The sequence below is a fragment of the Colletotrichum spaethianum genome (genome assembly GCF_022836535.1).
Source record: "Colletotrichum spaethianum MAFF 239500 DNA, contig22, whole genome shotgun sequence".
NCBI classification, from domain to species: domain Eukaryota; kingdom Fungi; phylum Ascomycota; class Sordariomycetes; order Glomerellales; family Glomerellaceae; genus Colletotrichum; species Colletotrichum spaethianum.
Genome location: NW_026054792.1, coordinates 33,349 through 47,229, shown reverse-complemented (window position 1 = coordinate 47,229; position 13,881 = coordinate 33,349). Strand labels below are relative to the sequence as shown.

Genomic DNA, 13,881 nt, shown 5'->3' with positions numbered 1-13,881 from the left:
CCGGTCAGGCGCTTGTCAGGAGGTCGACGGTTGTTCGGCCACCCAGCCGGCCAGGTATCGCTTGTCAACGTCAAACCGACCCAGCCATTACATCAACGATCCGGGGTACCCTCGATCAACACTGCCCCTCATCCATCCTCACAAGCAAGTGGAGAGGCCGCTGCTCGCTCTCTCTCAACTTCCCAGCGCACCACATGTCATGCTCTGCCCTGCAAACATTCAGCTCTCCCAGTTAAGCAATCACCACAACGATCTTCTGTCCTCACGTGCTGGACAGGAAGACCCGTCCGCATCGCCGCGCTGGCAGGGAACAGCCTTCCACTTGAAGTCATCAACCCCCCCGCTACTCTCCACGCCAAGCGTTCTTTCATTTCTCATCAAAACTTTTATATCCATTTCGGGCATATCCACCCTGCTTCCAAAACAACAACAGATAGCTTGCGGCGCACGTTGGCCAGGGACGTATCTTCCGTTGGCAACAACCTGTAAATGGGGGGCCATGGCCAATGTCCTCCCAGGCCGTAGCATGGTGTGTTCGTTCCGTCGACGCATGCACTCCCCGTCGCTTTAGGTTCTTGGGGGCTTGCCGAAGGACAGGGGGGACGTAGAGAGCTATACACACTCCCGAGTGCAAAGCAGCGCAAGAGCTTGTCTCGCGGCTTCTCGGATCGTTGATGCCTGAGGTCGAGGTACAGGCACGGGATGGCAAACAACTTTTTCTCCTCTATCCCCAATGCGATGAGCGCTAGGGGGGGTTGACAAAAATGGAGAGCGTAAAAGAAAAGAAAAAAAGAGGAACCCGGTACTTGATTGCACCAGACAATACCCACATATTTGCAAGGATACGCAAGGGAGTTGATCCACCGTTCCTTTTCTGGGAGATGACGGATAATGGGAGTGGCGCCGCACTAGCAGCTGTTCCGCTGCAGCCAGACAACGACAACCACCAAAAGCGCTTCCTCCACACCGACAACATCTGGCGCTGCGCAAGTGCTTGCTGTTCCTGATTCGTACTTGGCCCATGGATAGTGTCGCGACGCTAAGATTTGAGAGTGCGGAACGTTCTTCCTGCAACCCTGGTCCCTCATCCACAGCCCTTGCAGAGGCTGGGGCATACGAGATATGTTGAAGAGCGGTCACGATGCGTGCGTTGCCTTTCGCAATGGCCTCTGGCACAATCCCTAGTGCCGTCTAATCGCGCTTAGTGCGCAAGCTGGACCCTGATGAGCGCCTTCGCCCCTTTGATTGCAACGGTCAAAGTCAGCCAATAGCCGTTTGGCTGTGTTTCAACGTATGCCAAAGTAGAATACGATATCGCCATCGACGCCATCACCCTAAAACGCCCCATTGCATCCGGGGGCTTGAGCCTTGCGACCTTGTATTTCGACGAGGCTTGAAGCCTGGAAGCGCCTGAGCCATGGAAAGCCCAGGCCAAAGGAAGCGGTCCAAATTCGGTCCAGAGGCGCATGTCCAGAGTTGGCAGAATCATCGCAGGACTGCACAACGTCCTGGCCGACTAGTGGCTTGATCCCTGAGGGTGCAGCTTTGTGGCAAAAAGAGAAAAACCCATCTGCCGCGGTGGCCCAATAAAGATCGCTTCATTTGGCCCCCATCCTAATACGGGCGTCCTAGAGCCGATAACAGTAACCCGTCTGCTAAGTGACGGACATTTTCGATCACGACCCGGATCCTTAGAGAGATGGCAGGTGGGGGTTCGTAAGCTCAACGACCATCTGTCGTCCGAAGACCCTGCTAGAGAACCGGGCTTTTGTTGTAGAGTTCTTGTCGGTAATAAAATCCCCGGACGTTAGTCTCCAAGGTGTATGTAGTAGTAGTTCCGCAGAAGATCGACTAGGGACAGCCCTGCCTCATGGATCGCCGGTTTAGAGGAAGGGCCCAATAAACCTTTCAGCGACAGCCGACAGACCAGGCACCGTTGGATGAGGATGAGTCGTCACGGGGAGGCTCGGAAGACCTCAACAGCCTCTGTTGGGTCAACTTTGCAGCTCTTTTCCCGAAGAAGATGATCAGAAGGTGTTGTTTTCGGAATGAGCGAAATGGGATATGCGGAACATGGAGAGTTGCAACCAGGTTCTTCGAGATTGTCCCCAGCGTTCATCTCAAATCAAAGCTTCACTATACCACATTGGAAGCAAGCGCAATTGACGGTAAGCCCGAAAGAGCCACATGAAACGCGCTAGGCATGGGACGTCCATGCCCAAAGAGCTGATAGCGGCACTCTTAAGGTCGCCGATGAGCCCGGGGGGGCCAGGTTGGTGAACAGACTTTGAGGTTAGAGAACGTGCCAACCAGCCAACGTAGCGGAGACTCATCAGGCCTGACAGCGCTGATCCAGTGGTTTCGAAATGGACTCACCGATGGGGCTTGGCATTTGATATGATGAACTCTTGTCGTTGAGAGTGGGACATGCCAGTTGAGAAGCTGCAAAGACTGGCAACTGGTGAGATGGTGCTCCATCAGCTGGAGAGGGACGTGCTCTGCACGTGCTGAGAGCCCGGCAATGGGTGGCAACTTGCGGTGCGAGACGACTATGTGAGAATGCCGCGCTCGTCCCCAGACCGAGCAGTCAGTCTATTGGAAAACGGTGCGCTGTTCGGTGAGCCACGGGATGACAAAGCCCAGTCCCCGGATGTTTGGGCTGCCAACGGCATTGAGTAGGGCCGAACGCACAGGAAATTTCCTGGAGTTGACCGTGAGTTGCAGTCGAGCGTGGAGGGCCACCTGGGCCAGATACCCGAGATGATGACGGCGCCGATCAACGCCCAGAGTCCGGCGGCGCTCCGGCACCTGACTGATCCTTTCACCCAAAACAACAGCAGGGTCGCATTGAAGAAACATTCTCTTTCGGCTACCACCTGTAGGCCATCTGTCATATTACCGTCCAAGCGGGTGAGCGGGCGGCCGGCCTTGTGCGGCATCAGAGTGGATGTTTCCACGCTACCAAAGTCAGTGGTGAAGAGTGAAGGCGTGACCCACAACGCCTCGGGTGCAACGCTGGCGGTGGATTAGAGTTCGAGCAAAACGCAATGTCGACTCTCAAAAAAACCGGGTTGCATAGGTAGGGTAGCGCCATGTAGGGCCAGGTATGAATAATAATGATGAATGGTGGTGCAGGCACATTGCGGCAGCTGAGTACGAGAAGCTCATCAAAACCACCCTTGGCAGATGCTTATGAAAGGAGTGCGTCTAAAGGGAAAGGGGAGGGGAAGGGGGGCCACCAATTGGGTTCGAATTCAAATTCTGTCTGTTGTGTGTGGAAGCGCAGGCATCACTGAGAGCGAGAGCGGACGAGATGGGAGGGCAAAGCCATGAGGAAGCCCCTTGCTGGTTGAGTCGACCAGGGTATGTCTCAGAATCGACATGGATTCCCCAAAGGCGGGTCGTCTTGTCGCTTGGAGGCAATCAAGCACTCGAAAGAGACTCCAGACAGCACCCTTGGCATTGAACTGTATGGAGACGCTACGCCAAATGGAACATAGTGTGCTGCATGATCCCTACTCATCTGCGGTCCACAGCGGGGAATGTCGATCACACCCGTATTCTACTGACCTGCAGACGGGCCAGCCGTGCCAGCCTCACTTTGTCGAGGTCCGGTGCCTGGGGTGCCTGAAGCACAGAGTGCCATCGTATGAATTGTTGTCTCTGGAGGCAATTGGGAAGGCTTAATTAAAGCGAGGAAGAGCCGTGAGGCGTCAGTCTTGGAAAGCGGTGACACCATACGACTGACTAGGCGTTGGCCGCTCGCCACTCAATCTTTCTGCCGTTTTGTTTAATGCCTAACAAGGACGACAGTAGGACGACAGCAACGCCACGGTTGGACATTTCTTGGTGGCTAGGCGTGTCCTGTGTGCTGCGTGCGTGTGAAGGCAGGCCTTGCATGCTGGGGCTGCTGCTGTTACGGTTGTTGCCACGGCTGTCACTGGTGCTGCTCGTAGGCCATGCAATTCGAGAAACCCTGTGAGCAGGCATTGATTTGAATTTCCCGGTGGGGTCATCAGAGCGCTGTCGCCAGATAGATGGCCAACAGTGGATTCGTCGTTCTCCTTCCCGTTGGATGTTTGGCCCTCACATTTTGCGTTGCATTGGGAATAATGGAGCAGCCATCTTGTTGTTGCGAGGCGGCATCCGTCTGAGAACGTGCATGTCCGGGATACGAGGCGCAAAACTACTCCTCCTTTGTGCTCAATGTCATGTAGGTTTCTTGATGATGGATGCCGCTCGAAATAGCTGAAGAGACCAGGGGGATGGTTGGAAGAAATTGGTTCAGTACTCTCCTACCGTCCTGCCATCATGTCTCATCTTTCACGTGTCCGGCGTTCAGGATATCCGTGTGCCCTATGTGGAATAGGGAGAAGCAAGGCAAAACCAAGAGGCCTTCAAATCTGTTGCTGGTCAATGCCGGAAGACCGATTGTGTGTTTCTTGTGAGTATTTTAGTCCGGGTGGAGCGAATGACGGTTGACGCGCGTAACTTATTGCAGACATGCGGTTGACAGTCGGATGCCCTGAGCGACGCTGACCGAGACGGGACGAACGTCTCCCTAGCGGCATCGGACCGTTCGTGTTGATCCCATAGCTCCAGTTTTGCAATGACCATGGCAGAGAACGAACAAGACGACACGATTCCAAGTGACACACAAAAGCCTAAAGAGGCGCTGTGGCTAGCAAATGGCTGTAGCTGGTAATGGCGGAATCGCTACAGTTGGCAAGACTTGGAGAGGGACGCGAGCGATCGTTGAAAGTGGTCAAGCCAATAACGGGGTAGTGTGGAGGCTACTGTATGGCGGCGTCATACTGAAGTCAAGGCGATGCTATCTCAAGGGCACTTGCAGTAAGAAAGCAAGCCAGCGAAAGCGGTGCGTCCGCCAAAACCAAGCCGCAGGGGTGGGTGGCATCGATGAGAAGCGCGAGTTGAAGTCGGTGCAGCTAACATAGGGCGGGCGTCGGCGATGAGTTGGAGCGCCGCCTGGTTGGAAGGCATTCGTAAAAGTGCAGCTGTAGAGAGTCGCGTCGACATGCATGGCACACCCATGTATTGTAGTCTCCCTTGTGGCAGATGGCGGTAGAGTTGTGCTGAATGACGAAGGAATGGAGTCGAGCTGGCAGCAGTCAGAGTCATGAGAAGATAAGCTTTCCCAAAGTGAAGGAAAGGTGGGATGAAGTTGGATCCGGTGTCGCGAGATTCGGACGAAACTTGACAGCATGATCCAGCCGGCCGGTGTCGTCAAGGTGGCAGGTGCTGATGAAGAAGGTGCGGCTCAATCCATGCAGGCAGGTGGTGGTTCTTTCCTTGTCCATGCCCTGCCTTCTGTCCCTTTCCCTTTTTCCTAGGTACCTATCGCGAACCTCGTCTATGGCTCAATATCGCGCTCCTACTGTTGAAGGAGCAACTTCCAAGGCGAATTGAAGCAAAGTGTTCATGAAGAGGTATTCTTGCTACCAAGTTCCCCCAACTGTGCAGCAATGCAAGATATCAAAAATAACCGGCTGTCGAGGCTATCTATTGCCTTACGTCCCTTATGCTTACCGTTGCCTCACACCCCCAAACACGGAGGAAACCGAGCGAGGAAGGGGCATCGTGGGATATGTTTCGAAACACTCAATGACGTAGCCCCCCCGAGCTGCCTTTGCCTCTCTCTTTCTGAAACGGCAGCATGTCGCCCTCTGTGTCCCCTACCTACTATATCGCTCCTTCCACGATCCATCTGCACATGGTCCTCTAGGTATTCTCTCACATCCGATGAAAGCACCGAGTACATACTCAAAAGTGTTGTGAACGCCCACCCCCGTGTGCACCCCGAGTCAATTAACATCTTCTCTCATAACAATTTTTCATCTCTCTTCGGCATCGATCCAACCACCCAGCCACGGTTATCCGAGTGCCCTGTGCAGTCCACAGTCTGTCTCCCCACGCCATTCCGCAGCTGTGCCACCCACCGTCCGTTGCCCGGGGGCCGTCCCTGATAGTGAGGCTTTGCCTGACATTGATTGATTCGGACGTGGCTCTGCCGACACAAAGACGCGCAACCCGCCACGCATTCGTCAACTCTCCCTCCATACCTACTTATCTCACCCCTTGCAGATACGGCTTGCGAGATACACAGTAGATTTGGGACATTGATCCCCGTACCACGTAGGTATAGCAATTGCGACGACCAACAAGTGCTCGAGTCGTTCCCAGCGCCACTCACCTGTCTTGGCCTGCCAGGCTGCCTTACTTGACAAGCCTTGAGGTTGACCAAGCTGCCTTGTCGGCTTCCTTGCAAGTCGCAGGCCTACGAGAACTGACTTGGTGCTTGCGAGCGACACCCAGCGCCAAATCGTTTACTAGTCGGATGAGTTAGCTACTTCCGGAACACCTGCTTACTGTATCCTTCAGCGCCTCCGGTGTAAACTCTATTCCAGTAAGCGTCTGAGGGCAAGCTTGTACTGCCCAGGTGGTCATACCCGCAATAAACCCGATGGTGCAGCCCTAAACCACACCGTTCGACCTCTTTGACTGGAAGCCATTATGAAGCGTAAAGGGAAGCTTCCGGATCGGCGTCCGACCATGTGTCGAAGAGGTCGGCTGCTCGTGGAAAAAAGGACGAAAGCACGATGACGGTGATGATCTATGACGATCATAGCCTCCTACGCATGGGATGACACGCGGGCGTTGGTGAAGTCATCTAGGGATGAAACACCATCTATAACTGCGGATGGTTATATCCCATGCTACCAGAACAGCAACGAAGGGGCTTCAATGCCCGTCAACATGCCAATCCTTGGATCCTAACTGCCACACGCCCACGCCCTCACATCAACAACGGCGCATCCGTCCAGCAAGGCTGCGACGTCGTTGCGCCCGCGCCTGCTCTGTTCAGGCGAGACATGGCGCTGTAGCCCGGTCGACTGCGTACGGTGCGCCCACTTTAGACGGGCCTTCCCTTCTATTCTTTTCTCTAACGCACACGGGATACAAGTGAGGCAGGCTCGTATACAAGGCTCACAATTTATCGATTTCCTCTCTGAACATCTGGGACATGTCTTGGTGGTCTCCCCAGGATTCGCCAACTACCCAAGCATCCAAGGCTTGCCAGGGAATTTGGCCGAGCTCACCGAGACAGCGCTTACCGTCTTCGTGCTGGTCGGCTTCTACGTTATTTGGACGTACGGGCTCTGGGCACAGCAGAGCAGGACACGTACACAGTTGCCAGGGATTTTGTCGATCATCACTTTTCGCGACGTCAATCAACGCAGAAAATGGGCGGTCCAAGTACCCTCGTAGGGCAGCTAGTGGTGTTCGCAACGCCTCGGTCAGCCTAAACCATCACCAGCTAGCTTCAACTCTCTTTCTAGGTCAACGCAGGCTTGCAAATCCCCCGCAGGGACCCTTTACGCGAAAAGCATTGGCGCTGCCGTCGTAGCCGTTTTCTTTGCTAACGCATCTGGAGAAGGGACTTAGCAAATTCGAAGCAGGTTCAGTAAAGGAAAACAACTGGGACGAGACGCCAATAGCAGTAAGACGGCGCGGACGTCCGCCAAGGCCTGACGAAAACAGCCGAATGTCTTGAGGGCCGGCCGCTTACATATGTGGCATTGTTTCAGATAAGCCAAGCCAGCTACCTAGTAGCAGACCGCATTTCACTTTCCGATATACATTGTATTGTCGCAAGGCCAAACACAAACTAACTAAATTGCACAGGATGCTGTTCGCAATGGAGTTGACGAACTCGGGAATTGAGGCTCCTGCACTTTTAGAACCGAGACCACAACGTTCGACAATCTACCCGCTTCGTCTCACCTGAATCTCGCATTTCTCCTCCCGTTCTCGAGAGAGTAGTATCTTCCCCACGGGAAAGCGCCATAAAAAAAAAGAGGGAAAAGTTGGCAGCGTGGCAACGGCAGCAACATCAGCAGCGCAACCCGCAGCGAACCGACCAACCAAAGTAGCCCCTGTCCCTGAATTAGTTGCATTCCGCAGACATCTCAAACGCTCGAAGGAGGGTAGAAAGACACCAGATGCTACCCCCTGACCCACAAATACAGCGGTTCTACTATCGCGGCATCGTTTTTGTTTTTCGTCGATGCCGCGAGGGAATTATTTGAGGTCAATTATTCCGCGTCAAAAGTATGACGGTAGTAGTCTTTACCTATCCCATTGGCTCTCTTCTCTGTGTACAGAATAAGTCTCTGTACTTGGGCAGGATAGCCTGTACACACCTATGAGATAATTGTGGAGTTTTTATTTTTGACAGTACATAGTTAGAAGAAAATACAAAGAACATGTGAGCTGTGCCTGGCGGAAGCAAGGCCATCCCTAATAGGAGGTTGTATGGGAGAGGATGAAATGCGAGGCTTCGGGTCCTGTTGGACAAGGAACCATCCTGGAGAGAACTTCGTTTGGGTCAAAGGTTCGTTCTTGTTGACCAGGACGGGGCGACGGGGTTTGTGGTGTCAAACATGAGTAGTTCCCTCCCCCCTCCCCCGTTCTAATATGCAATTAAGCTATATGTTAAGACGTAGCTGTGTACGTCTGGGGACGCGGGCGCACAAGGCTGACATGTTCAGACTGGACCTCGTCGACGACGCGATACGTTCGTTCCCCAACACATCCTTGGTTTTTTTTTTTTTTTTGCGCCCGTCCTTCCCTCAGTGCCTCCATGCTGAGTTGAATTCCATAGAGGCATATCCCGGGACATAATTTCCAAGCCAATGGCACCCTTTCTTCCACTGTTATACATGCACCGACTGGGGACACGCAGAGTTGAACATGACTTGCGCAGCATCACAAGGCATTCTGGAAATGGAAGAGGGTAAAATAAATAAAAAAGTCAATGACTTATACACTCTCCATTTACCCCGCCGTCCCGCCTGCGCGGGTTGCCGAAAGACCGCATTTGGCATCATATTGGAACATGTTACACCCAGTATCCATACTGGAGTCGCCGAGCGCGCCAACAAATGAGGCTGGATCGTGTGTCAGCGCTCACGTTTTCATGCTTCTTCAGCTAGCGTTCCCTACGCGCCTTTCGCCGGGCGTGTCGGCATGCCGGGAGCGTGGGATCGGAAACTTGGAACGAGCCCAGGAAGCGGCAACCGTCGGGCTGCCGATGTGACATGTGGGCTTCTTCTCGATTCATGATCCGAGAAAAAGGGATCCCTAGCCTCGTCCCCGGGTTACTCGTCCTTCGAACCATCCCGCGCTGCGCCTTTCCCATCCTGCCCATGCTTTCTCACTCAGGGACGCCGTTCGAGACGAGGAACCGCTTGCCTTCGAAACGCCAAACCCCACTCAAGGAGGAAGTTAGAACATCGGGTCCGAACAGGACGAAAGGTCATCGGCGGCGCCTCCCCGTTCTCCATGCTGTGTGGTATACAGCCTCGTTGTACCACACCTCGCTCTCTCGCGCATAAGAGTAGGATTCCTAGCTTGCCATGCTGCTTCTATTCTGGTTCCCAGAGGAAAGTGGGTAACCAACCTTCCCATCGGCGATGCCAGTCAATCAGCACAGGGGGGAGGGACTTGGGGAGCATCGCATCACAGTACATACTACAGAGAGAGCTTCACATAGAAGGGGGCCGTCGGAACCCCCCATCCGAACTCGAGTCATATTACAGCGAGTGTACGGGTACTTTTCACAGGGCAAGCGGGGAGGGGGCCATACAGATGGGACGAAATGAGCGAAAACCTTCCGAATAACTATATGGACCCTATTTCGAGAGGGAGAAAAATGAATTATTTTCTGCCCGTCACGGAACGCCGCTGGTTTTTTTTTCTTGCTCGAAAATGCTCCACCAACATAAGAGACTTCTACACAATGCGAGTATTATGACTCAAGTACAATGGCTACCTTGCGCCCGTTGACGCGCAAACACCCCCCCGCATGCTGCCCGCCTTTCCTCCTCTCAGCCTCTGGTCTTCCCGATCTCTCGCGTTCGGACGCGCCTCCTTGCTAGTATGTAGACTGTGGGCCGGTCGTAAGAAAAAATAACACATCCCCTTCTTGGATATCGCATGTAGAAGAACACCCTAGAAAAAAACGTTGAACCTTATCTTCCCGCTGTCGCTTTACATCCCCCTCGACCCTGCTAGTCCCCGTGGGTCACTTAGAGCATGATCGCTAACTCCGACCTGTCAACCTTCTCTTCGTCCAAGTTGGGATAGTACGGCACCATGGCATCGGCACCCTGGACATAGGCGTCGTTGTAGAGCCGCCAGTAGGGCTGGCGGACCTTCCGTGCCGGATGGAACAAACCTGCCCAAACGTAATTGAGTACCACACCGGGACCGACAGCCATGCGGATGGCCTCAATGGCCTCGATAATACGGTCAATGACGTGCGGACTAGTCTCAAAGAGGTTCGGGTACAGGAGGTTCAGAAGATGGACCATGGCATCCTCACACCCAAGACCAACAACGCCAAGCGCAATGTGCTTGACGACCGAGGCAGCCGTCTGGCGATGTACTTGGTCGCGGTCAATGAGGGCGTCCTCGAGCAGAGGCGTGACGGCATAGACGTAGTCCTTGGCCATCTCGCCAATGTACTCGAACAAGAAGGATAGAGACTTGAGCACACCGTTTTGCACGTTCAGCTCCGGTACGCGGTACTCGTTCATGAGCGCGGGGAGAACGGTGAAAGGGGCGCAAGTCTCGGCGACGATTCCAATAGCAACAGCCGTGTTGACGCGAGACTGACGCTCCTGCACGCGAAGGTTGTTCAGCAGCGTGGCGAGCACGTCCTGGGGACCAATGGCCTTGGCGATGAAGCCAAAGGTGTTGTTGGCGGCACGACGAATGCCCTTCTTGTGCGCCTTGAGCATGTCGAGCAGCTCGAAGCAGATACGCATCCATTCGCGCGCGTTGACACTTTCGGGACCACGGTCAGCGATACGACCGACGAGGTCAATTGTGTTTTCCTGGACTTTTTCGTGACGGTTGCGCAGAATAGGGGTAAGTCGAGGGAGGAGGTCTTTGATCGGAGGCTGCATCTGCGTGATACCTACCACCGTGACGATAGAACGTAGGGCTCCCAGGATGGAACCGAGGACTTCGGGGTACTCTTCGCCCAAGTATTCGTAAAGCACGATGCCGAGCTTGCCCATCAGGGCGTCCTCTCCGCATTGCTTCATGACCATAGCAATTCGTGAAATGAGGTCGGCCGCTTGCTGTCGTACTGTTGCCGACTTGTTGTTCAGCCGCCAGAGGATGGTACTGACGATCTGCGGCAGGTAAGGCTTGCAGCGCGATCCAAGAGCGTTGACGACAGAGCCAAATCCGTTAAGCATGACGATGTCTTCCACACTCTGTTCCTGGAACGAGTGCAAAATACCGTCAATCAACCGCTCTTCGAGACGCTCGCCGATATCTGCGGCGCCTAGACTGGCGACAATCTTCTCCACCGTCTCGACGGTCATCTTTCTGTAGGCTTCGCTCTCGTCCTTGAGGTTTACCACAATTCTCTCCAGTATCTCACTGACGCCGACCTTTTGGCCGATATCAACCGTGGTCTCGACGACTTGCCTGTAGTTACGCTTGTCCAAAGCCATTCGCCGCACCCAAAAACTCTTGAAGAACTCGTCCAAGACGTGCTCCTTGAGGTAGCCTGCAGTAACACCATCAGTACCAGCGCACTGAGACACCACCTTCAGGACAACCTTCTTCATCTCCTCATCCGGCGAGGAAAACTCGCGAAGGAGAATCTCCATGATTTGACTGGTGTAGTAGTTGGCGTACTCCTCGTCCATCAGCGGAATGATGAAGCCTACAGCCTTGAGGAAACCTGCCAGGCCCTTGCCTCGCTGCTTGCGAGCTCCGGTCCATAGCGGGTTGAGAATGTCGTCGAAGCTCTCGATACCGTAGGGGTTCGACGCTTCGGCAAGCGCGGCGATGGCCAAACTGGTAACAGTCCTGACCTTTGTTTGTTCGTCATTGAGGTTGGGGCCGATACAGTCGACCAGACCCTTCAGATGTGGCAGGACAGCGCAGCCCATTAGGATAGGAATTTGCTGCACAATCTTGACACCGGTGTGTCGGGCCTGCCATGACTTCTTGCTTCGACAAACGGCTCGGAGAAATGGCAACAGGGCTGGAATGCCCAAGGCGGACGCAACCACAGCAAACGCTCTGGCGGTGGTGTTTCGGACGTACTCGTCGACGTGGTCAATATCTGGCCTCATCGTGCTGATCATGGTGGCCAGGCCAGCAGCTTTACTGAGGTTAGAGATGATCTCACGACCTTCCACTCTGGCGTAGTAGTCCTGGTCGATGAGCAGCGGCTCGATGACGACCAAAATCTTGTGGACGTATGGCCGCACGAGATCATCGAGCTTGTAAAGGATACGGTCGATGACCTTGACGAGCAGATGTCGCTCCTGGTCTTCCAAAGTCTTCTCCATAAGCAGGGGGAGAATCTGGTCGAAGAGGGGACCGGCTCCAAACTGCCTGGCATTGTCGGTGAGCTGTCTCAGAGCAGTTTTACGCATTGGAGGAGTACCGTTCTTGACTTTCAAGAGCAGCCTCATGATCTTCCTCTCCTTCATCTCCTCTACGCTCAAGCTGTTCTCGTCGGAGCCGTCGGTCAGCTTACCGAAGTACGCCATGTCCTCGGCCTTGAAGAACTGCAAGTCGCCAATGCCAGGGATTTCCGCCGGCACAGGCTTTCCGCTTAGTCTGACAGAGTCGGGGTCCTGCATCATAAAGCCGGTCTGCGGTGCTGGCGTGGCCATGAGCTTGTGGGCAGGAGCGCGGATTGGGGCGTATCCTGGCGGTGGCTCGAGAATCTTGTATCCTTGCTCCTCGCCGGGAAGAAGCGCGTCTAGCTCCTCGTCGCTCAGAGGTGCGTTGCGTCCCGAAATATCCGTTCCAAAGGTTGTGGGCAGGATAGCACCGCCCGCTTGTGAGGGATGCATCGGCGTGGCAAGTCCCTGATTCCCCATGGGAGTGGCCGAGGGCGCCTGGTCCCATCTTGATCGCTTCTTCGGCGCGTCAGCGGACTCCAAAGAAGGAGCTTGATCCCATCGAGAGCGCTTGGATTTCGCGGGCTCTGAAGACTGGGCGGCTTCCTCATCCGCAGCTTGCGCAGATGACACGTCCCATCTCTTCTTGCGCTTCCTTCCAGCAGACACAGCGTCGGTGGAACCTGCTTCGGCGTTCTCCTTATCATCATCTTTCAATGTCGCCTGAGCAACATTGCCGTCTTCGTCGGGTCCGGCTGCTGCCTTGGCTTTGATTTTGCGTGCAACCTCCTCTTCCTCTTTCTCGAGCTCTCTCCTCGCCATGATCTCACGGTAGCTAGAGCCATCCTGGTTGTCGCCATTGGAGAAGGCATCGGTTCGTACCGGAGAGAGGGCGCGGTCGAACCGGCGCTTTTGGTAGTCGGTCTCGCGATCGGTGATCCTGTTGCTCTTCTCGCCACGGCCCGCCAAGGGGTCATCTTCCTCGACGCCGTCGCCGCGCGCAAATTCGTCAATCATGTCACGTGAAGCCGTGTACTGGCCGACGAGACGGCGCGTGTTGTCGGTGCCCTCCATCTCGTCATCATCGTCGTCGCCGGCGGGGATGGACGTGTTGTATCCGGCAAACTTGTCGACGCCATTACGATCGTACAAATCGGTATCGAAGCTATCGGTGAGTTTCTGCTTCGTGCCGGTGTCGGCACGCTGGTTGGTCGGGTCGAAGGTGTGCGAGCCCTTTTTCGCAGCGGCGGCAGCGTTGCGCTCCGCCTGGAGCTTCCGGACGGTCTCGAAGTCTGCGTCGGACATTTTGAATTATGGGTATTGTGGCTTCATGTCACTTGTGAAGTTGCAAGTGGTCGATCGACGATGGCGGCGCGCATCAGTAATTGTTGTTTTGTTGCTGATGAGGCTGAGGGGGCCAGGA

The 13,881-nt window shown here is 54.6% G+C and overlaps 1 protein-coding gene across 1 annotated transcript; it reads right to left on the bottom strand.

Moving 5' to 3' along the window:
- Positions 1-10,109: 10,109 nt before the first annotated feature.
- ColSpa_08232 (U3 small nucleolar ribonucleoprotein IMP3) lies at positions 10,110-13,763 on the bottom strand (the record flags this gene model as incomplete). Its single annotated transcript, XM_049274444.1, has 1 exon — positions 10,110-13,763. The coding sequence occupies one exon, from the start codon at positions 13,761-13,763 to the stop codon at positions 10,110-10,112; it is 3,654 nt and encodes a 1,217-aa protein (XP_049130401.1).
- Between the last annotated feature and the right edge of the window lie 118 nt (positions 13,764-13,881).